Consider the following 26,559-nt stretch of genomic DNA (forward strand, 5'->3'; position numbering starts at 1 on the left):
GATGGCTGTTTTCCTTAAATCTCTTCAACCTCCATTAGCTTCAAACTTTTCTTCTGCAGCTCCTCACCTCTCTCAGCCTTCACAGAACTTAGGAGAGTTAGGGTCTTGTTCTGAATAAGACTTTGGCTTAAGGGAATGTTGTGGCTGGTATCTATCCAGACTACTAAAATTTTCTCCATATCAGCAATAAGTGATTTCGCCTTCTTATCATTCATGTGTTCACTGGAGTAGCACTTTTAATTTCCTTCAAGAACTTTTCCTTTGCATTCACACCTTGGCTGGAAGATCTCAGTGACATTCTTCTGAGCACCCAGAGATATGAAGTGAGCACATGGTGTTGGAAAAGTGGCATCAAGAGACTTAATGCAAGGTTGTCACAAACTTTCAATTTGTTAAAAAAAAAAAAATGCAACTTCTAAAAAGTGCAATAAAGCAAAGTGCAATAAAAGTATGCCTGTACACCCAATTTTGTTACAGAAAAGCATTACAGGCAGATCGGTTAGAATTTCAAGCATGGAAACAGATTATAAGGATAAAACTATGTGTGTGATATGAAATTTAAGTAGAAGTTCACAAAAAAAGGTAATGAATGACATTTCTGGTACTGAATAAAAAAGCTTACTTATATCTTTTTAAATCAATATTAAGTAACAAATCACTATGACATTTAGATTCCACCGGTTACATTTTAAAAAGTGATAAAACAGTTCTGAAGTAATCATATTTATAATACTCTAGAAATTACATTCTTTTTTAAAACTTTAATTATTTTTGAGACAGGATCTCTGCTTTGTTGCCCAGGCTGGAATGGAGTGGTACAATCATAGCTCACTGCAGCTTCAAAATCCTCAGGCTCACATGATCCTCTCACCTCAGCCTCCCAAGAAGCTAGGACAACAGTTGCGTACCAACACGCCTGGCTAATTTTTTATAGAGACAAGGTCTCGCTATAATGCCCACGCTGGTCTCAAACTCATGGGCTCGAGTGATCCTCCTGCCTCAGACTTCCAAAGTGTTAGGATTACAGGTTTGAGCCACTGCACCTGGCCATAATATTCTTCACGATCACTTAAAGTTATGAAGAAAAAATTTTAATGCAAACTTAAAAATATGCAAGGATCATCACTTTTCAAAATTCTCATATGAGTTATACAAGCAAAAAGTTTTAAAGAGTACTGCTATAGAAATTGTGTGGACAAGCCCTCTACCTATGACTAGGCATTAGAAGTGTAAGGTCTTAACCTATCAATTAAGTAGGTGCAAGGATGCCAAGAACATCTCAGAATCATATAACATATGCTCAATTACTTTACCAGGCTAACAGGAAATCTGAAATCATTTTAAAAGGCTCTAGGTCTTCTTAACCCAACTAAGAACTGCAGGCATTATGCAAATTGCATATGCCATCTTAAGCTGAAGCAATGAAAACAACTTAGAAGACATCTTTTAGTATAGAAAAAAAGTGATATTCCACTTTCAGGAACACATGGATCAACATATCTCAATGACATTACTCTGAGCCAACAGGAGATAGTCTCTACAAACCTAGTGTAAGACCTCAGGATTTGGCTATCACTGAACAAAGGACAAGGCTAGAAGAGGCAACCAGCAGAAAAATACAAATAGATGTATCAGGATGAAAAGTTATTTCCATAGTTGACAATATAATCACACTGAAAGCTGCACTAGAGATCACTGTCAAGATAATTTCTAGCTTAAAAAATCAGTAATTGGGCCGGGGCGGTGGTTCACGTCTGTAATCCCAGCACTTCTGGAGGCCGAGGTGGGTAATCACGAGGTCAGGAGTTTGAGAACAGTCTAGTCAATATAGTGAGACCCCGTCTCTACTAAAAATACAAAAAATTAGCAAGCTGTGCTAGTGTGCACCTGTAATCCCAGTTACTCGGGAGACTGAGGCAGGAGTATCGCCTGAGCCCAGCAGGCAGAGGTTGCAGTGAGCCAAGATCACGCCATTGCATTCCAGCCCGGGTGACAGTGCAAGACTTCATCTCAAAAAAACAAACAAACAAAAAACAGTAATTGGCCAGGCACAATGGCTCACACCTGTAATCCCAACACTTTGGGAAGCTAAGGCAGGAGGATCATTGGAGCCCAGGAGTTTAAGTTTGAGACCAGCCTGGAAAACACAGTGAGACCTTATCTCTACAAAAACAAACAAACAAAAATAGCCAGGTATAGTGGTGCATGCCTGTAGTCCCAGCTACTTGGGAGGCTGACGTGGGAAGATCACTTGAACCAGGGAGATCAAGGCTACAGTGAGCCATGATCGCATCACTGCATTCCAGCGGGTGACAGAGTAAGATGCTGTCTCAAAAAAAAAAAAAAAAAAAAAAATCAGTAAATGTGACTTCACTGTTTATTAGATACATATATTTGAGAATATATAAGTCCAGGTGTGATGACTCACACCTGTAGTCCCAGCACTTTGGGAGGCTAAGGCGGGAGGATCACTTGAAGCCAGGAGTTCGAGAACAGCCTAGCCAACATGGTGAAACCCCGTCTCTACTAAAAACACAAAAATTAGCCGGGTGTAGTGGCGCATGCCTGTGATTCCAGCAACCAGAGAGACTGAGGCAGGAGAATCGCCTGAACCTGGGAGACGGACGCTGCAGTGAGCTGAGATCGCACCACTGTACTCCAGCCTAGGCAACAGAGTGAGACTTTCTGTCTCATTAAAAAAAAAAAAAAAAAGAGAATATATATAATGTAGGGGATCACTTTCCAGCTTAAGCAGTAGTGTATTTTTATATTCCTTCCATACTAATATATAACTCTCTCTCACTATTTAGAAATTCACAAAACAGAATCTCAAACTTGTGAACTAAGGAACGTTGCCTGAAAAATTTAGTAAATACCAAAATCTTCAGAACACCAGATTCCTTTCTTATTTAACCACTCCAAAAGAATAAGTAGTTTTCCAAAGTTATGACTACAGACAAATCATAGTGATCTTTAGTGATCCTAAGACAGCATCAATCCAAAATTGCAAGTTCAGGGGCAAAGGATTTTGCACTACAGGATGTGGTTTCCCTATTATCTAAACGAGGCCATCAAGTCTAGTCCTCAAGGTACCATGCGACTCAGTATTTCTCTTTGTTCTTTCCCCAAGTTTTTTCTCCAAGTCTGCCATAAAACTTTAGCCACTTAGAAAAATTTGTCATTCTGGCAGAAAATCTTCAATTCCTTTAGCACCCCTTTCTGCTATGTAATCCTCCAGTGATTTTCCTTCATAAAAAAAAAAAAATTACAGTGAAGAGTAACACAGAAAAAACTATCATAGCTAAGGCACTTTTAGAGCAGAGATAAAAAGTAAAACCATAGCTGAATACGTATCAATTTATAATTTATTATAAACCACAATTTGAGGTAAAAATCAAACTGCCACCAAAGTACCAGCAGGTCAGAATCCAATACAAAAGTACTCAACCACACCCTAACGCTGAGCATATTCGTCTTTAAAATGAAGAACTGACCTTTTTCATATATAAACCCAATAGTGCCCTACTTCATGCCTACCAATACCTGAAAATTAATCTTTAGCTTATTATTCATTCCCAAAACACTCAGACTAAAGGTTGCCTACAATATCCTAAGATAGTTAACAGGCAGAGTTTTTCTGATATTCACAATTGGCTCTGACTAGTTATTATTTCTGATCATTTATCATTTATACTTAAGGATTCCCTATTCATGTCTCTATTCTCTACTTCCTACCACTCCTCTCTCAAAAGTTCTATTCCATGTATCCCTTCCCAAGTTCTTAATTTTTAATTGCCTCCCTAGTTCAGATTCTTTTCACCCATTCACAGATTCTTTTCACCTATTCACTCCCAACTCAGCAAGCATCACATCCAAGTTTTTCCATCCCCTTTCCCTCAATATTCAACAAACCTGGGTTCCTGAGACCCATGGACTTTTTTCTCACTTCTGCCCCAAAAGCAGAAACGGTAGGGATGTATAACACTTACAGGGAGACCAAAAGGTGTTCAGAACTGCTCCCATTTTTGTTAAGCCTCACATCCAGTCTGTCATCTACATCAGCAGTCCCCATCCTTTTTGGCACCAGGGACTGGTTTCATGGAAAACAATTTTTCTAGACCGAAGGAAGGTGAGAGGGATGGTTTCAGGATGAAACTGTTCCACCTCAGATCATCAGGCATCAGATTCTCATAAGGAGCGCACAACCTATATCCCTTGCATGTGCAATTCACAATCAGGTTCATACTCCTCTGAGAATCTAATGCCCCCCACCGATATGACAGGAGACAGAGCACAGGCAGTAGTGCTCGCTCACCTGCCAGCCCCTCACCTCCTACTGTGCAGCCCAGTTCCTAACAGGCCACAGACTGGTACCAGTCCATGGCCCAGGGGTCCCTGATCTACATAATAATCTAAAAGTTTTATCAATTTTTAAATAAAACTTAAAAATAATAAAATACTAATAATGTATAGAGTCTATGTCACAACCCAAGAAGAAGAAAGCACTGTGGTATACAGTAGAGAGACTTGCTTACCACTAAAGTAGGTTTTCTAAGTAAATTAGTGCTAGTACACAATTTTGGGGATCGAAATATGTTTAAAATAAAAATCATTCCAAAGACTCACCCAAGAAATTAGGATACAGATGATCAATATTGTCCACAACATAGTTACACTTGGGACATCTATTATTGTCCTCCAAACTCTGATGAATACACTTGTAGCTATTAGTAGGGGGGAAAAAAAAGGCTTAATTAAATCAATGAAATATTAATAAACTGGTCACAAAATAATGACTATTAGTCTTCTATTCCTCATTTTCAACTTAAGTAATCTAACAAATTTATTTTGTTTATATTTTACATTATCAACAGGATATACAGGGCACTTACTGGGTGAACAGTACACAAAAGTTATTTCAAACTAAACTCAAATATCAAGGCTACTGTACCCAAATTTAAAAAGCTGTACTCACTAAATTTTAAGTTTATGCAATTTAGATAGTTCATAACACCACCACAAAAGCAAATGCCTACAGCTCAGTTAAGCAAACAGACTATTCATATCACTGGCATGCTAATATCCTTAATACTCAGCGTTCACTCAAATAAAAAAGACAAACCGAAAACTCAACCAAAGACAAAAATCAGTCAGTAAGCATGAGAAAACCACCATCTTCACTAGTCACAAAAAGCTGATTTAAAATTATATACTAGATTTTACCAATCAGGATGGAAAAATAAAATACTGCCAGTAAGGCACAATGGCTCACATCTGTAATCCCAACACTTTAGGAGGCAGAGGCAGGAAGATCACTTGAGGCCAAGAGTTCAAGACCAGCCTGGGCAACACAGCAAGACTCCATTACTAGAGAAAATGAAAAAATTAGCCAGGTGTGATGGCATGTGCCATCACTTGGGAGGCTGAGGCAGGAGGATCACCTGAGCCCAGGAGTTCAGGGCTACAGCGAGCCATGATTATGCCAGTGCACTCCAGCCTGAGTGACAGAATGAGACCCTGCCTGAAAAAAAGAGAAAAAAAGACAAAAGCAAATACTGTCATAGTTAAAGAATATATGTGGATATCAACAATCTCAAGTGCCGTTACAGAAAATGTTAACCAGTACAACTTTCCTAGAAGCCAAGTTGCAGGAAAAATCTTAAGGTTTTACATCCTCTTTTGAATATGTTACTTCTAGGAATTTATCCTAAGGAAAAATATATTTAGGTGGGTGTTTAATGCAAGATTATATGTAAATAGCAAAATAAAATAGAAGCAATCCAGACACTAAGAAACTGACTAAATATATTTGTAAATATCAATCCAATGCAATGCTATACAGCCATCCAATATAAATTATTGTAACTTGTATGCCATAAAAATAATCTACTCACAGTTATTGCTAGAAAACTGTGATTACAGAAAATTTTCCCTTTCTTACATATTTCTATAATGTTAAACCTTTTACATTTGTGTACCTCCCTATTAAAAAAAAAACTCAAGTATTTTTCAACCAAATCACGGAAAAGTATCAAACTGATATGAGAAAAAAATGTCATTATACATACTGCTGAATAAAAACGACAATCTATAACAGTGGATATAATATAATCCTATTTGTCTTAAAAATTATATATGTGTACATTTAAAATAAATTATAAAAGACAATCTTCGTAATGTTAACAGTATTTGTCTCTGGGTCATATAATTATGGGAAATGTTTTCCTTGTAGATGTCTTTAAGTCAGGTTTCTATAGTAAATATTACTGGTTAACACTCAGGAAAAAAATGATTTCTAAGAAATTACAAAGGCGATCTGTAAAGATCATTCCTACGGAGAAAGTACCTCTTTTATTACTATTTATAGTAATCCAAATTACTATAAATTTACTTGAGCTTTGTAAACGGAAGTTGATTTTTATATCCACTTACCTTCCTCCTCCACCTTAACAAAATACAAAATAAAACAAACAAAACAATAAAAACCTACACTCCCCAGGTTTCGCCCTTCTGGTTATCGACTACTTTCACATCTCACATTTGTTACTTTCAAGATAAGTAAAAAGGAGAAAGGTGTGAAGAATAAAAGTAACGGTGGTCTTTGGCAAATCACAGGGGCCTCAAGACTGAAGTAAATGCCAGGCACATAATGGATATGCAAATATCTACTGAACAAATGACCTGCACAATCTTCCAAAAACAGTATCATCACCTCTTGCAACTATGACAAGGCTAGAATAACCATAATCACAAAATATGCTTCATAGATGACTGAAAATTTCCTATACGGAAATTTCACTGAGGAAATAACATACTAAATCTTTATTTTCATTTTTATTACAAGGAAGAAGTATAACGTAGGCATGCAAACACAATAGACTAAGAATCACAACATGTAGAAATTTATAGTCTGCTTAGGGAAAAAGGAAATGAGTTAACATTACCAGGAAATATATATACAAAATTTAACCCTTTTTTAAAATCAGCAGCCTGGGCAACATGGCAAAACCCTATCTCTACAAAAAATACAATAACAATAAATGCAAAACTTAGCTGGGCCTGGTTCTGTGTGGCCTATGATTCTAGCTAATCGGGAGGCTGAGGTTGCATTGGTCAGAGATTGCATCACTACACTCCAGCCTGAGGGACAAAGCGAGACTCTGTCTCAAAAACAAAAAACAAACAAAAAAATCAGCAAGTTCAAACAAAGCAAGTTATAAAGGAGAGACTCTGAAAGGTAATTAAAGATAAGAGACAGCTGGGAGCGGTAGCTCACACCTGTAAGTCCAGCACTATGGGAGGCCAAGGCAGGCAGATCACCTGAGTTCAGGAGTTCGAGACCAGCCTGCCCAACATGGCGAACCCCCATCTCTACTAAACATACAAAAAATTAGCTGGGCATGGTGGCAGGCACCTGTAATTCCAGCTACTCGGGAGGCTGAGGCAGCAGAATCACTTGAACCTGGGAGGCAGCGCTTACAATGAACTGAGATCACACCACTGCACTCCAGCCTGGGCAAAAGAGCAAAACTCTGTCCCCACACCCCTGTCAAAAAAAAAAAAAAAAAAATGGTAAGAGACATGCCAGGCTGGGTAAATCTGCTAACGCCAGTAATCCAAGCACTTTGGGAGGCCAAGGTGGGCAGATCACTTGAGGTCAGGAGTTCGAGACCAGTCTGGTCAACATGGTGAAACTCTTCTCTACTAAAAACACAAAAAATAGCTGGGCATGGTGGCAGCTGCCTGTAATCCCAGCTACTCAGGAGGTTAAGGCAGGGGAATCACTTGAACCTGGCAGGCCGAGGTTGCAGTGAGCTGAATTGCGTCCCTGTACTCCAGCCTGGGTGACAGTGCGAGACTCTGTCTCAAAAAAAAAAAAAAAAAAAAATTTTTTTTTAATTTTTAAAAGTCAAGACCGGGTGCAGTGGCTCACGCCTGTAATCCCAGCACTTTGGGAGGTCAAGGTGGGCAGATCACTTGAGGTCAGGAGTTTGAGACCAGCCTGGGCAACATGGTGAAACCCCCATCTCTACTAAAAATACAAGAATTAGCAGGGCATGTTCATGCGCGCCTGTAGTCCCAGCCACTCAGTAGGCCGAGGCAGGAGAACTGCTTGAATCCGGGAGGCATAGGTTGCAGTGAGCCAAGATCACACCATTGCACTCCATCCTGAGCGACGAAGTGAGACTCCATCTCAAGGAAAAAAAAACATTAAATAATAAAGATAAGAGATGGGTTGACAGATAAGTAGAAGGAGAACACTATGGGTTTTAGCAAATAACTTTTCTTTAAAAATAAATAATAGAAAATGTGTAGATGACAAGAACAAGCTAAGTTTTTAAGTCACAGAGGAGTTTGTTAGGCTGGGTGCAGTGGCTCATGCCTGTAATCTCAGCAATTTGGGAGACTGAGGCGGGAGGATTGCCTGAGCCCAGGAGTTTGCAACCAGCTCAGGCAATGTGGTGAAACTCCAACTCTACAAAAATTTTAAAAATTAGCCATGCATGGTGGCAGTGTGTCCCCGTGATCCCAGCTACTCAGGAGGTTGAAACAGGAGGACTGCTTGAGTGAGCCCAACAGGTCGAGGCTGCAGTGAGCCACGTTTGCACCACTGCACTCCAGCCTGGTGACAGAGTAACACCCTGTCTCAAAAAACAGAAAAAAAAATTTTGTCAATATACAAGAAATTATTCCAAAATCTAGTAGAAACTCCTCTTTTCTTTACCATCCTAATATTCCACATCAATAGGCTTACTACACCATCTCTCACAGACAAGAAAAAAATGGGGCATAGCTAGAAGTAACTGTTCTCAGTAACAATATAATTCAAGTGATTTTTCTGCATTGCACTTGATCAAATCCATTTATATTGTAAAATTAAAGTACATAAAATTACATACCACTGTATACAACTTAAGTGACAACAAGATGCATCGAGTGTATCTTAGAGCATCTACTACTTCACTACCACCCCAGAGGAGACCTGCCTTAATTTGAGAAATAGATACTATCTTATCTTGTACTTATTTCTGTATGTGCCTATTAGCCCTTCTTCCATTTTATCACTAGATGCATGGATTTGTTTTATCCTCTGTACCCTTAATGTTTAGGGCAATATCCTGTTAAAAGTATTCAAACTCAGTAAATGTTGAATGCATGAATGAATAGATACAGCCAGGAAAGCAACATACGTCTACGTCTTGTCTGCTGTCTTCTGGGTCATATAAAACACCACTAGAAATTCTCAGTATTTCTTTCCCCAGTAACTAATTCATTCTCATTCATCTAATCTACTTGACCATCACCAGCCTGTATACAAAGCTTTGGATGCCAAGAGAAGGATAAGTATTTAGATTAGTGCTCAACAACAGGTGGGCATAATAGAGGTAAAAGGAATATGTATCTCAGGTCCACCTGAGAAATTTTTAGGCTACTCACACTGCAACTCTTAAAAATAATTATTTTAATTCTGCTGATATAAATGGGTGCCTATTTCCTCTATTAAGTATGTATCTGCTAATAAAAAGTGTGTATTTCTCTATAGATGTATACAGTTACGTTTCTTCTATGTATATACTTGCTAACAAATATAAATATCTTTTTATATCTATGTAAACAAGGATGAGTAGATATAAAAAACTGCAAGTAATCAGAAAATTCTAGAAAAAAGAACAAACTATAACAAGAACAGCCAGGACAAATTAGGACCAGTCATTACATCTAATAACTAGATGTAAAGAAAGACCAAAAGTACGGTGCAAGATGATGGATTAGCCAAGAGTCTCAAAATGCAATCTGACACTCAGGCTTGATCACCTACGTGTTGGGAGACGACTATGCTGAAGGACTCCATTAACTGTAACTAATTTGTAATGAAGTAAAATAGTAAATCAGGGCTTGATTTACTATTTTTACAAATTTACTACAAAATAGTAAATACGGTACAGGGCACAAGCTGGAGGCAGCAAAGGGGCAAAGACAAAGAGCCAATTTTATCTCTACATTATGTAAAAGTCAGATTTCTTATTATATCATTGTATTTCACTTAGGCTACAGATACAGGTAACAGTAGGTTCCCAAGTGGGAATAAATAAAGTGAAAGAAGTTCCTGCTATATTGTCTCCAACTTGTTACTAGGAAAGACATTTTTATGTGGTCCAATTTGATTTAATGATAATAATTTGGATGAGCTTTGAAGTGGTATACTGCTTGAATTCAGCTTACCAGCCAGAGTTTATATTACTAGAAAGCTGACACAAGAGGCTACGGCTGATGACTGAAGTTCCATAGCCCTCACATGTTAGGAAAGAGTAAACAATTATAAACTTTTGCTTTAAACAAAACTGCAAAAAAAAAAACAAACAAACAAACAAAAAAAAATCACAGTATAGCAAGCCTGATGTTGGAATTGACAGCCTCCAGTTTTATTAGTTCCTGCCAACATTATGGCCTTAATCCTACTATAAAAGCTGCTCTCTGGTGGGTATCTTAAAATACGTTCTCATCAGGGTATAACATAAAAATGAAATTGTATTATAAGGATCTAAGCCTAAATTGTTTTGAGAGAAGGAGGAAAAGCTATTTAAGAAAGCAATGGGGCTTTCCAACAATGACCTAAAGACAACATGAAGATTATAAATTTATTGAAAAGTTCCAGCCTGTCCACTTATAAAGTCAATCTGTAATTTATTCCACTTCACAACATAGTGAAAAAAGGTCACTAACTGATCCAGGGCCTCTTTAAAAAAATGCCACAATGGATACGTAAGTTACAGGATACTCAGGAAAATTAAAAACCTCACTTCACAATCAATTTCATATTTCAACACTTTTAAATCTATAAAAAGAGAAGGAACTGAAGGAGTAAAAAGAGAATGAGGAAGAATAAGAGGGCAACAGCAGCGGAGAGTAACTTGATAAAGGTAAGTTTCAGAACCAGAAGTAGAATCCTAGTCTAACAATATCAAGGACTTGTTCTTTCAGCGCTAGATGAGTACTTCTCAAGGGAGGAAAATTTTGTCCCCCAAGGGGTATCTGCAATGTCTAGAGACATTTTTGGTTGTCACAACTGCAGAGATGGGCAAGGGTGGTACTGGGTAGGGGTCAAGTATACTGCTAAACAATCTACAAAGCACAGTACAGTCACCTACAACAAAGAATTATCTGGTCTAATATGTCAACAGTGACAAGGTTGAGAAAGCCTACTCTAGATCACCTAATTTTCAGAATCATCAAAATCCAAATCTCTGAAAAAAAAAAATACAGTTTCCTATGGAATGCTAAGATGCTAGGTCAATTTATGGACCAAAGAGAACACTACTGCCGAACAATGGCCTGAAAAGGCCAAGACCATACCTGTATCAGCCCCAAAGCAAGACCCACATGTCCAGAACTTCATTGGCAATACAGAGCAGAAAGTGATTCGTGAATCATAATAATGTCAATGATATACTAGAAAATAAAAAGTACTCAAGAAAGCAAGATGACTAAAAAAAAAAAAAAAAAAAAAAAAAAAAACAGTAAAAGGATTCTGAAAGAATACCTAATCATTCCTTTTACCTATGATAACCTCTGAGGAGGTAGGCAAGAAAAACTAGATAAAGGTAGACATCTATATTTTATATTACATATTCCTGTACAATGAGTTGTTTTTTAAAGCAAGAATATACATTGCTGTTATCATTTTAATACTTTATTTTATAAGAATATAGATAATACAAGCTAAGAAATTGATTTGTATTTAAAGCTTTTTAAGCGACTAGCAGAGGGAATACACCTATCACTAAAGCATCATGCTCCAGATGAAACGAAAGATCTTACAGACTAGTGTTAATAACCAATACTCTTCATGATGAAGGAATATCAATCTGCCAGATATCACATACAACTTCAGCATAAAATTATGGGCCTGATTTCAATATGAATTAGAATATAAGGAGTATTAGAACACAAGGAATACTAAGGCTAAAATAATATACCAACAGAATAGGCTTAAAAATAAGCAAAAATAAGTTAAAATGCACAGATTACACATCCATTAGGATGTCTACTATCAAAAAACAACAGAAAATAAGAGTTGGCAAGGATGTGGAGAAACTAGAACTCCTAAGCACTATTGGTGAGAACATAAAATAGTGCAGCTCATATAGAAAACAGTATGGTAGTTTCTCAAAAAATTAAAAACCAAATTACCACATGATACAGCAATTCCACTTCTGAGTATACACCCAAAAGACTTGAAAGCAGAGTCCCAAACAGATGTTCGTACACCCATGTTCACAGAAGCATCATTCATAAGAGCCAAAAGGTAGAAGAAGCAACCCTAGTGTCTACTGATAGATGAATAAATAAAATGTAGTATATATATACAATGGAGTATTATTCAGCCTTACAAAGGAAAGAAATTCTGACACATGCTACAACACTGATAAACATTGAAGACATTATGCTAAGTGAAATAAGCTAGTGACAAAAAGACAAATACTTCTACTTATTCGAGGTATCTAGAATAGTTAAATTCATAGAAACGAAGTAGAATGGTGGCTGCCAGGGACTACGGGGAAGGGGAAATGGGCAATTGTTGTTTACTGAGTGCCAAGTTTCAGTTTTGGACAAAAAGTTCTAGAGATCAATTGTACAATAATATGAACATACTTAACACTACTGCACTGTTCATATAACTGTAGTTAAAATTATAAATTCCTCCAAGACTAAGAAACCAGAAAAAATATATCTATAAAATACAAATTCGATAGTATGTAAATCTTACAATTAAAAAAATGTTTAACATATGGGTTAATCTGGCATGATATAATGTAAAGTTAATATTGAGCAAAGTGTTAAAGAAAAGAACACAGAACTTTTTAATCCTCTATTTTTTTTCCATGACCTTCTTAGCCTGTTTTACTGCCTTCTCCAACCTATCCCCACAAGTGAGTAACTAGTGCTTCATGGTTGGTCCTGATTGCCCAGCATCACTAAGAACAGCAGTGAAAAGTTCTTATTAACAATTAATAAATGCAGAAGTTTTCAAATCCATCAGGAAGGCCTATGCTAAATCTAAACATTTGACAGAAATTATGTACCAGCTGTTATGTTAACTGCCTTAAACTGCCAGATCTACAGACATATGTCAAGAAAAAAATATGTAAGATAACCAAACTTCTCATTGGCTACATTTACAGATAAGTTTTAAAATATCAAAAGATTATTTTACTCTGTAGAATTGTCTTACCAAAAGCTGTGGCCACATTTTGTCATGTATGCTTCTTCAATCATATCAAAGCAGATGGGGCTAAAAAGAAAAGAAAAATAATTGATTTCTTTAAAAGTAGAGTGATTACAAACTGGAAAAGGCTAGTAACAATACCAATGAAATCATATTTCAATATATAGTTTAGAGCTAAGTCTTCAAACATTCTATCAATAAGAGATGAAATTTCTATTAAACTAAACTTCAGGGGATTGTTGGTAAAATGACAATCAGGATGACCCTAAGGGCAACTGTGCTTCAAAATGAACTAAATGAGTAAATCAAAACGGTTCCAATATTTTAACTCGGCACATAATTTTTAATAGTACAATGTAGTCACCAGAGCCCTTAAGAAAGCTCTACCATCGTTTTCTACCATCACCTGCACTCAAAAGCACCTACCCAGACCTGCTAAATACTCTTTTCTTCCTATCCCAAACAAAGCTAATTCCTTGATGATAAATTTATAATTCCAGTTTCAACAATGCTTGTAGGTAATGACAATAATCATAACAACTTATTAGCTATTTAAATAAAACAAACTATACACATTAAACTCACAACATATATTAACTAATTTAATAGTTTCAACAACAAAGTGAAATAGGTACCAATTACTAGGCACAGTTTATAGATGAGGGAACAGAAGCAGAGAGCTGTTAAAGTCACACAGCTAAGAAGTAACAAAGTCAAAATTCAAATTCAGGTCTATGTTCTCAACCACTTGTTCTATATTGCTTTCTGATACTTTAAATACAAACTATAATCCTCTTCTCCCCTTTTTTCCTATGAAGAACAAAAACAGAATACTCAAAATCCCAGCCTTTTCTGCACTTAGGATTGGCTATATGGCATCAATCTGGCCAATGAAATATAGGCATCAGTTTCTAAGGGGCCACCATCTATGAGAACAAAAATGCAAAACCTTGTAAAAAGACATTTCCTTTTATCCTTCCCTTTTCTTCCTTACTAAAATTCTGATGCAGTGTTCAGAGATACAACAGCCATCTTCTGACCATGAAGATAAAAACCTTAAGCTAGGAAGATAGGCGGATACTGGTTCCTGGATGAAATCCTTGAGCAGCTGCATCAGCTTTGGATTGCCTCTGCTGGACTTCACATTACATGAGAAAGTAAATCTTCACTTGCTGAAGTCAACGTTTATCAAGTTTTCTCTTATTGGCATACAAATCCAAATCCTTATGGATGATACAATGACACTTAAAACTGTAACTGAAAATACACTCACTCCTTCAAGAAAAACTTCTTGGGCATAAACACTATGCTTTAGAATACAGGAATGTAAAGTCTAATGGCAGACTCAAATACATTATAGATATTACAACACAATGTGAAAATATATACAATATATACAATAATGATAAACACAATAATAAGAGGACACACTGGCTATAAAGGGACCCATAGGAAGGAAAACTGAGATTTGGGGGTCAGAGCAGGAGGAAGGGCAAAAGAACAAACCAATCAATTCACTGAATATATCAGGAGCTGTTTAATAGAAAACAATACATACCTAATTGTTAGCATTTTAAGAAAGGGGTATTTTAATGTTTGAGGATCCTTCAAGTATGTCACTGCTAAGACACACAACACCTCTATGCAAATTTTTAAAAGGCACTCTCACAGCCTGAGCAATATACTGAGACCTCATCTCTACAAAAGAACAAAATAAAATAAAATAAAATAAATAGCAAGCATAGGAGCACACACCTGTAGCCCCAGCTACTCTAGTTAGTCCCAGCTCCTCGGGAAGCTGAGGTGGGAAGATCACTTGAACACAGCAGGCGAAGCTGCAGTGAACACAGACTGTGCCACTGCACTCCAGCCCAGGTGACAGAGCAAGACCCTATCTCAAAAAGAAAAGAGAGAAAAAAAAGGGCACCTCCGAGAACTAAGGAATGTGTTAAAGACTTTGGCTCTTAAATTGAGTAAAACAGCAATTCACTGGTGGATTTGGAAAAGAGGAATGATATGATTTGATACAGTGATGAACCAGATCATTCTACCTGCTATGCTGAAAAGAAGACTAAAGGGAAGCCAAGTGTAGAAATGGTTATGGAAACTATCATAATCCAAGTGAGAAACGGTGCTGAAATGGACTAGGGTGGTAGCAGTTGGGCTGATGAGAAGTGGTCAGATTCTAGATATATTTTGAAGGTAGAACTACAGTTTGCTGAGAGATGTTGGGTATGAGACAAAAATCAGTGAAACTTTCTGGGCTGAAAACTGGAAGAAATGACTACAGGTTTACTTCGCACAGAGCTCCATCATCTATTAGTTTATTTAAAAAGAAAAAAAGCAGGAGTATAGTATGTGTCATGTCACATAATGTGTTCCACTAATACTAAAACTTACAGTACCTAAAAATTACTATCAAATCAGTTAAAGCCAATAGTTTTTAAGAAATGTATTCTGAATAACTAGTGAATTAAAGGTCTCCATTCTTTCTTTGAGACAGTGTCTCACTCTGTCTCCCAGGCTGGAGTGCATTGGCATGATCATGACTCACTGCAATTTCGACCTCTTCGGCTCAGTACTTCTCTCTTACCTCAGCCTCTCAAGTAGCTGGGACAACAGGTGCATACCACCACATATAGCTCATATATATGTATTGACATATGTGTATATTATATACACATTATATATGTACATATGTGTGCATATTATATACACATTATATATGTATATATGTGTGTATATATATATATATATACAGTAGACACAGGATCTCCTTATGTTGCTCAGGCTGCTCTCAAACTCCTGGGCTGGAGCAATTCAGCTCTTTGGCCTCCCAAAGTGTTGGGATTATAGGCATGAACCACTATTCCTGGCTGAAATACTAGCTTTTTAACTGCAGTTCAAGGCCACAGCTTTCAAGAAAAGTGAAATTAATCCTAGCTATGACATCTACAGTTTTGTGACTTTGAGCAAGTAGTTTACTCTCTCTAATTGTAATTCCTTATTTGTATAACAGGGATGATATTTACATCGTAGAATCACTACACAGATTAACAAGATATCTATGAGGTGCTCAATACCATGCCTGGCACACAACATTCAGTAAGTGGCAGAATACACCAAAAAGAGAAAATACGGGAAAATATACATCAGTAATAGGCCTAGTGCTATGGTCTGATATTTGTGTCCCCCCAAATTTCATATGTTGAAATCTTAACCTTCAAGGTGATGTTAAAACATAGGCCTTTGGGAGATTTTTAGGTCATGAGGGCAGAACTCTCATGAATGGGATTAGTGCCCTTACAAAAGAGGTCTAAAGTAATTTTATCCCCTCTTCCTCCATGACATCAGGCAGATTCAGAGAGCAGGCACTGTCTGTGGATCAGGAGTCTAGCCCTTACCAGACATAAAAACCTCCCCATGCCTTCATCTGAATTTCCCAGCCTCCACAAACATGAGAAATAAAGTTCTGCTGTTTTTAAGTTACCTATTTTATGGCATTTTGTTATAGCAGCCTGCACAGACTACAATACTTAGGATAGGTACTATCCACCCAAGCCAAAAACTTTAAAGAATTCCTATCAAATATAAGTAGAACAGAATACAAGAAGAAGGGTTGGCCAATTACTCCCCTTCCCAAGAAAGGGATGAAAAATCTCAGAAACTACAGAAATGAAGAGGAGATCCTAATGAAATACCATTAATTCTTTCCAGTTTTGAAGAATAAGAATACACCAACAGCAGGTTAAGGGAAAAACTTATCCATTTCGAACCATCCATTTAGAAAAACAATCCATTCAGGACCCCTGTAACACTGTCAATCAAAAGCATTTAAGGAGGATGGGCATGGTATGTTCTTCCATTTGTTTGTGTCCTCTTTGATTTCACTGAGCAGTGGTTTGTATTTTCTCCTGAAGAGTCCTTTACATCCTCTTGAAGCTGATTCCTACGTATGTATTATTCTCTTTGAAGAAATTTGTGAATGGAATGTTCATTCCTGATTTGGCTCTCTGCTTGGTCTGTCACTGGTGTTATCAGAATGGCTTGTGCATTTTCTGCAAGCATTAATTTGTATCCTGAGACTGTTGCTGAGTTGCTTATCAGCTTAAGAGAGTTATTTTTTTTTATTTTTTTGGGCTGAGGACGTGGGTTTTTCTAAATATACAATCATGTCTGCTGCAAACATTGACAATTTGACTTCTTCCTTTTCCTAACTGGATACCTTGATTTCTTTCTCTTGCCTGATTGCCCTCCTCTAGCCAGAAACTTCCAACACTATGTTGAATAGGCTTGGTAGAGAGAGGGCATCCCTTTCGCTTTGCCAGTTTAAAGGATTTTTCCAGTTTTGCCCATCAGTATGATATAGCCTGTGGGTTTGTCATAAATAGTCTTATTATTTTGAGGTTACATTCATCATACCGAATTTATTGAGCTGTTTTTAGCATGAAGGGCTGTTGATATTTTGTCAAAAGCCTTTTCTGCATCTATTGAAATAATCATGTGGTTTTCTTGTCTTTGGTTCTGTTATACTGCTAGGATACGTTATTATTTGCGAATGTTTGATATCCAGCCTTGCATCCCAGGTGATAAGCCACTTGATCAATGGGGATAAGTCTTTTTGATGTGTGCTGGCTGAATCCGGTTTGCCAGTTATTTTATTGAGAATTTTTGCCTCAATGTCATCAGGGATGATTGGTCCCTATAATTCTCTTTTTTGCACTGGGGCCTATCATGGGAGGGGGAAGGGGGAGGAGGGAGGATTGCATTTGGGATATATTATCATTGATATAAATGATGAATTGATGGGTGGCTTGAGAGTGATGGGTGCAGCACACCAACGATGGCATATGAGGTATATCATATGTAAAAACTGCATGTTATGCACATGTAGCCCTAGACTTAAAGTATTAGATAAAAAAAAAAAAAAAAAAAAAGGAGGATGGGCAACCCTGTGCTCAGCGAGTCGTGTTGGTAGCTCACTTTTTCAACACCATGTGCTCACTTCATATCTCTGTGTCACATTTTGGTAATTCTCACAATATTTCAAACTTTTTCATTATTATTATACCTGTATAATTATCTGCGATCAGTGGTCTTTGATGTTACTACTGTAACTGTTTTGGGGAGCCACAAATTGCACCCACATTAGATGGCAAACCTCACTGTGTTCTTACTCCTCCACTAACCTGCTATTGCCCCTCTCTCTTCCTCTCCTCAGGCCACTGCATTCCAGCCTAAGTGAGAGACATACACACACACACACACACACACACACACACACACACACACACACTATTGCCCCTCTCTCTTCCTCTCCTCAGGCCACTGCATTCCAGCCTAAGTGAGAGACATAGATACACACACACACACACACACACACAGAGAGAGAGAGAGAGAGAGAACAGAGCATCCCAGAGTTGTAACATATGTGAAATGTTCTAACATACATGTAATTGAAGTCATAGACGGCAGAGAAAGAGTTAGGAAAAAAAATGTACAGATAGTAACTGAAATCATTTTTAAAATAACACAAGACATCAAACCACAGATCTAAGAAACTCAGAAACCCCTAAATAGGGATTTCAAAAATAAGAAAATATCCCTAACACATACAATGCTCTTAAACTGCTAAAACCAAAAATAAAAAGAAAACCTTGAAGGCAGCCCAAGAAAGACACATTACATACAGAGGAATAAAGACAAAAACAGAAACAGACTTCTCATCAGAAACCATACTAGCCAAAAGACAATGTAGCAGGCACTGTCTAATTGAGAATTTTTTCTTTCAGTTATTTTATTATTGTCATTGCATTTATTTATTTCAGTTCATTTTGAAATATTAGATTATAATTGTCATCTGTTTTGGTCATATTTTTCTGGCTTGCTTTCATTGTTTCTAGGGACTGTATTACGTTTCTTTTTCCGTTGGGAACTCTTAGTTTCTCATTGTTTAGTGAGAAACAAAATACTTCTTTAAAATACTAAAAGAAAAAACTTTCAACTCAGAATTTTATACTTGAAAAAAACTTTCAAAATGAAGGCAAATAAACTCATTTTCAAACAAACACAAATTTAAGAGAATTCACTGCCCACAGACCTGTACTACAAGATACATTAACGTAAATACTGCAAGCAGAAGGAATATGAAGACAGACAGAAACTAGGATGCACACAAAGAAATAAAGAGCTCTAAAAATAGTAATGATGAACATAAATTCAAAACACATTTATCTTTCATCACTAAAAAATGAGAAACAAGGTTCCCAATGGACAAAAAAAACTGTCCCTAGAAACAATGAAAGCCAGAAAAATATGACTAAAACAAATGACAATCATAATCTAATATTTCAAAACGGACTGAAAAAAATAAATACAACAATAATTAAAACACTAAAAGAAAAAATTCTCAATTAGAAAACTTTAGGAAACTTTTGTTCCAAAGAAAGAATTACTTTAAAAGGGAGGTTAAAAAAAAAATCAGAAAAGAATTAGAATGAAAAAGAAAGGAACACAAAAGTAAATACGCTTAATGGATAATGATTTCAGAGGAAAAAAAAAAAAAAAAAGATGGCTATTGTAGGATTCTGACTTTACATCTCCCACCACAAAACTTTAAATATAACAAAAAACTGAGTATCGTTCAAACTACTGGAGGGTGAATATCCATCATCCAAAATGGCTGAGACCAGAAGTGTTTCAGATTCGGATCTGTTCGCATTTTGAAATATTTGCATTTATATTCTTACTGGTTCAGCATCCCTCATCTAAAAATTTAAAATCCAAAATGCCCCAATAAGCATTTTCTTTGCGAGTCATGTTGGCACTCAAAAAGGTTCAGATTTTGGAGCATTTCAAATATCAGATTTTGGATTAGGGACACTCAACTTGTATTAGTAGAGATTATTTTTAACTTTTATCTCTTGTCGCTGTTCATTAAAATCGTGTTCTTCAAGCAATTGAATGCTATGAAGAAGAAATTTTTATACCAATTGCCAGAAGGACAGATATACTGCACAACATGAAGCTTGCCAAAAGATAATGTATGTCACTTGGGACATTAAAAAAAAATGCAGAACAGATCCAGATACAGAAAATTATTTCACGTACCTAATATGCATTTATACGACATATTATCTCAGTTAATCAAGGGTCATATTACAATCAGGCCCAAGTAACATCGTTAATCAGTGGTCTATTTGTGATTCCATTTTATATGCATTATTTCCTTCAAAAGCAGCATCCAAACTTATTAAGTGAATAAGTACTAAAACTGTCCAACAAACATGTACATAGCTCAATACATGTATATTTTGGTACAAATGCTAACTCCATTTTGCTTTCATAAAATGTGTCAACTGTCTCATAGTACTAAAAAAAAAAGTTCAATCTTTCAAAGGTTAAATATTAAAAAAAAATAATAATACTACCAAAATAATCAGAGCCAGGTATAATCTAGAGTCATTCAGGAAAACAAGCAGTAGTTACATCTTACATAAACACGACCACAGAAACACTTTTGTATTTTGATACCAAATGCCAAACTCTAGCAAATAACCACCTGATTCTTTGAGATTTTATAATTTATAATGCCTTTTTACATGCATTATATAATCTAAACCTCGTAATTTTATGGAATATTACTATATCCCAATTTATACATGAAAAAACAGACTCCAAAACAATAAATTATTTGTCCAAAGTTAAATCTCAAGGTCTTAAATTACAAGCCCAGTGTTCTTTCTATCTTGCTATAATCTCAGAAAAGTAAATAATAATAATATGCATCCTTGGGATTATGAAAATCAAAACCACAGCTATCAGCACATAGAAGACCTTGGAAAAATTATTTTAAATACACTCAAATTTATATACAACTTCAAAAATGAAAGACACCCGGCAAAAGGACCATGGTAATGTTTCTTCCTTCCTCACAAAATTTTCAAAACTTGAAATTTCTCTAGCTTCCTCTTTTCCCTTTAATTCCTTAATTTTTCCTTTACTTCCTTCAAAAGCAGCATCCAAATTCAATCGGCCCCAAGTATATTCAGGACTGAAAGAAACAAAATAAGTAAAAGGAAAAAAAAAATATCAAACTCTTCTTTATACCTATAATGATAACACTAGATCCTCTGAACCAAATTTCACAGGCAGTAGTTAAGTTCCAGTCTATGTCCCATCATCTCACTCTTTCCCAGTTCCATCTGCTGTGATAAAAAGCCTTAAAAAACTTAAACCTCCATTTTTTCAAAAGCAGAGCTTAAACTTCTTTGATATTTTGTAAAGTGATTCCTCCCTAATCTGTCTCCATCAAGACCTGTGTTTAACATTGCCTTAAGTCGCAGGCTCCATGAAGAAGAAGAGAGGTAAGGAAGCAAAAGAATAGCATAGCGACAATCATGTTAAGACTCTGTAATTTAACAATAAAATACTTTTTTAAATAAGGATTCTAAATAACTTGTGCTAGCTTCAGGGTCAGACCTTAGAAAAGGATAAGACCACAATGGACTAGGAAAGAAAAGACACCATGATTAATACAAGTAATAGGCATGAAAAGATAATGCAAGTGAGCCAATTTCTGGTATCCGTAACAGAACAGTAAGATTGAATCAGGGAGCTACTTATGGCCAAGAAGTATCTCTGCTGATTCCTCATACCCCAATACGTTCTTAATCTCTTCCTGGACTTTATTCCATTCACACACTCCCAAGGCTCCTGCCCAAACACAGAATCGGTTCTAATTACCACCAAAGGTTTACAGTTACAGAAGATTTAATTCGTCTTGTAGTCACAAGTTAGGTACAGATGAAACAATCAGGAGATTCCTCTCATAGTAAACTGCAAGTAACAACAATACCAGGCCTCAAACACAGACACAGATCTTCACTAGTGCTCTACCATTAACATGACTAATATTTTTCTGCTTCTCAAGACTACCAGCTTACAATATATAGCCCCTTCAGCACCAACACTACACCAAGAACTTTAGGCCAACTCAGGTGTTTCTCATTTTATTTCCAATTTCTAAAACACAAAATATAATTGGCCAAAATATCTTTCAAGCCAATTCCAGTAAGATGTAATTGCTACGCTTCGGTCACACTTCAGAAGAGTACCCTATCACAGGGCAATCAATTGGGGAAGATACCAAGTTCACACAGAAGAAAAACAGATGCCTACATAGGAGGAGCTATAAAAACAGAAATTTCTATTACAATATAAGAAAATACGAACAGGGTACCATGTGTAATACATTTCATTAGATAGTATCCCCATCCCATTATTCAGGGGTGAAAGAAATCTCCAAAATGCACAGGAGATGTGTTCCTTGTATCCCTAACTTGATTTTTAAGATCAACTTTTTAAAAACGTTGTTTCAGTAGTCAAGTTTTATTTCACAAATACAGTGCTGAATTCAAAAGATAGTACCAATTAAACTAGTCTTCTACTCTTGAAAAAAAAAACTCTGAACGCTGTATATTGCATATACCACTACACGAAATGGATTCAAACAGTGAAAATCTGGATGACAACTTTCCCTTAACTTCCCTTTGGCTACCAAAAAACATACTTATGTCTGACCCAAGTTAATTATTAAAGATGAAAACACAACCTTTGAAGAGTAATACATGAATGGCCAACAAGCACTTGAAAAGATGGTTAACCTCACTAGTGAAAAGAGGAATGCAAATCAAAACCACAATGAATAACCACTTCACACCCATTAGGTTGGCTATTATCAAAAAGGAAAATAATGTGTTGACAAGATGTAGAGAAATTAGAACCCTTATACATTGCTAGTAGGGAAAAAAAAGTAATGCACCTACTATGGAAAACTGTTTGGCAGTTACTCAGAAAGTAAAATACAATTACATATCACCTAGCAATTATACTGTGGGTAAATGCCCCAGAGACTAGAAAACATATGTTCAAACAAAACTCATACACAAATGTTCACAGGAACATTATTCATAATAGACAAAAAGTGGAAACAGCCCAAATGTTATTTAATAATACTCCCACATAATGGAATATTACTCAACCATAAAAAAGAATGAAGTGCTGATACATGTTACAACATGGATGAGCCTTAGAAACACGTTAAATGAAAGACATATGATACAAAAGACCATATATTAGACGATTACATTTATATGAAGTGTCTAGAATAGGTAAATCCATAAAGACAGAAAGTAAATTAGTGATTGCTAAGGTAACAGGAAAAGGAAAGTGACTGCTTAACGGGTACAGAGTTTCTTTAGGGGCTGATAAAAATGTTCTGAAAGTAGTGGTTATGGTTGTGAAACACTGCCAACTGTACTAAAAACACAACTGTACACTTTAAAACGGTGTATTTCAGGGTTGTGTGAATTTTACCTCACTTTTTTAAACAAAAGGAATAGAGAACTAACACTTCTGACAACAAGGGAATAAGTAGCAGAATGGATCCTATAGAATGGAAATATACTATTGCAAAATTTTTACATTGTATATGAAATAATATTATTTGAAGGTAGAACATGAAAAGTTTAAAAATGAGTATTGTAAACCTCAGAGCAACCACTTCCCCCCACCAAATACACAGAATCATTAATAAGCAAATAGTGGAAATAAAATGGCAATCTTAAAATATCCAATTAATCCCAAAACAAGAAAGCAAGAAAAAAAGAAAAACGAAATAGAAGAGACAAATAGAAAACAAAGAGCAAACAAGACAGTACACACAAAACCAAGCACATCATAATTATGTTAAAATGTAAACAGTCCAGCTAATCCAACTAAAAGGCAAATTGTCGGCTGGGCGCAGTGGCTCACGCCTGTAATCCCAGAACCTTGGGAGGCTGAGGGAGGCGGATCACAAGGTCAGGAGATCGAGACCATCCTGGCCAACATGGTGAAACCCCGTCTTTACTAAAAACACAAAAATTATCTGGGCATGGGGGCATGTGCCTGTAATCCCAGCTATTTGGGAGGCTGAGGCAGGAGAATCACTTGAACCCAGGAGGTGGAGGTTGCAGTAAGCTGAGACAACACCACCGCACTGAGACAACACCACCGCACTCCAGCCTGGTGACAGAGCAAGACTCTGTCTGAAACAACAACAAAGGCAGATTGTCATACTAAACACAAAGGAAGACTGAACTATACTCTGGGTACAAGAAATCCACTTTAAATATTACAACACATACATAGCAGACATGAAGAATAAAAACATACCATGTAAACACTTATGAAAAGAAAGCTAGGCCAGGTCAGTGGCTCACGCCTGTAATTCCACTTTGGGAGGCCAACGCAGGAGAATCGCTTGAGCCCAGGAGTTTGAAATCAGCTGGGCACCATGGCGAGACCCTGTCTCTAAAAAATAAAATTAAAAAAAAAAAAAAATCAACCAGATGTGGTGGTCCACGCCTGTGTTCTCAGCTTTTCAGGAGGCTGAGGTGGGAGGACCACTTAAGCTTGGGAGATTGAGGCTGCAGTGAGCTGTGATCACGCCACTGCACTCCAGCCTGGGTGACAGAGTGAGACCCTGTCTCAAAGAAGAGAAGAGAAAAAGGAGAGGAGAGGAGAGAAAGAGAAAGAGGGAGAGGAGAGGAAAAGAGGAAGGCAGGGAGGGAGGGAGGGAAGAGAAGAATTAAGTTTAAGAGGCTATATTAACATCAAAGTAGATTTCAGAACAAGGAATATTACCAGGAATATAGAGTGACATTTCAAAATGATAAGGAGATCAATTCGCCAACTCTAAATCAGTGTAAACTTCAAAATACATGAAGTAAAAGCTGAGAGAACTAAAAGGAGACATAGCCAATTCTAGTTAGCACTGGAGACGATTGAAGAACATGTTAATTGACAGTACAAGTATACAGAAAATGAACAGGAGTACACAGAACTCAAATAACACATCAACCAACTTTACTATTTGACATGTATAGAACACCCCAGCCTACATATGGCAGAACACTCACTTTTTTCAAGTGCATATGGACCATTAGTGAAGATAAAGCTTATGGTGGACCATGAAACGAGTCTCAATAAATTCAAAAGGACTAAAATCATACAAATTATATTACCTGAACCAAGTTGAATTATATCACAAATCAGACATAGAATTTTCATGTAGAAATTAAACAACTGCAGCCATAAAAAAGAATGAAATCATGTTCTTTGTAGTAACATGGATGCAGCTGGAGTCCATTATCCTAAACGGATTAACACAAAAACAGAAAACCAAACACCGCATGTTCTTACTTTTAAGTAGGAGCTACACATTGGGTACACACAGACACAAAGACAGGAACAAGAAACACTGAGGATTCCAAAATCGGGGAGGAAGAGGGTTAAGAGCTGAAAAACCACCTATTGGGTACTACGTCCACTACTTGGGCGACAGGATCACTAGCATCATGCAACATACCCATGCAACAAACCTGCATATGTACAGGCAAAATAAACAACACACTTTTAAATAATTCATGTTTCAAATAAGAAATCACAAGGGAAATGAGAAATATTATGAACTGCTTGAAAATTTGAAGATACAGTTAAAGTAGGGATTAGAAAGAGAAATTGATAAGATTAAGTGTTGTTATTGAAAAGAGGGCCAAAAATCCATGATCTAAGCTTTCGTACTAAGAAACCAGAAAAGAAAACATGAAACTCCAAGTAAGCAGAAGAAATTTAAAAAGTAAAACTGAAAATTGGTGGAATAGAAAATGAACAAACTATACAGAAAATCAGTAATATGAAAGTTGATCATTTGAAAAGAGTTAAACAAAATTAATAATCCTCTAGCTAAACCATTCAAGGAAAACAGAAACACAAGAACACAAATTATCAATATCAGGAATGAAAGATGTGACACCATTAACAAATCCAAAATATTAAAAGAATAAGGGATATATTATTATTATGCCAATAAATTCAGCAACATGGGTGTTACGAAGAAACTCTTAAACTACTAACATTCATGAAACACAGAATCTGAGTAGTGTCTATTAAGGAAATTGAATTAGTTATTAAAAACCTTCCCACAAAGGGAAGGAGTGAAATCATACAAAATATATGAAGGTCCAAAACTATGGCTTCACTAGAAAGTCCCATCAACCACTTAAGGAAAAACACCAATTTCATACACTCTTTCAGAAAATAGAAAGGGAACATTTCTTACCTTCTTTTAGAAGCCAGCACTGGTCAGGCACAGTGGCTCATGCCTATAGTCCCAGCACTTTGAGAGGTCAAAGTATGGGAAGATCACTTGAGACCAGGAGCTCAAGACCAGCCAGGGCAACACAGTGAGACTCCTGTCTCTACGCAAAAAAAAAAAAAAAAAAAAA

The 26,559-nt window shown here is 36.5% G+C and overlaps 1 protein-coding gene across 1 annotated transcript in view; it reads right to left on the minus strand.

Moving 5' to 3' along the window:
• The window catches only part of COP1 (COP1 E3 ubiquitin ligase), a 259,480-nt gene that overhangs the window by 221,938 nt on the left and 10,983 nt on the right, over nucleotides 1-26,559 (minus strand). The window contains 2 exon segments of the mRNA XM_017891684.1: nucleotides 4,627-4,724; nucleotides 13,235-13,294. Of these exon segments, the coding sequence (XP_017747173.1) occupies nucleotides 4,627-4,724; nucleotides 13,235-13,294 (158 nt within the window).

Source organism: Rhinopithecus bieti, unplaced genomic scaffold (assembly GCF_001698545.2).
Source record: "Rhinopithecus bieti isolate Rb0 unplaced genomic scaffold, ASM169854v2 scaffold_20101, whole genome shotgun sequence".
In the NCBI taxonomy this organism is placed as follows: Eukaryota; Metazoa; Chordata; class Mammalia; order Primates; family Cercopithecidae; genus Rhinopithecus; species Rhinopithecus bieti.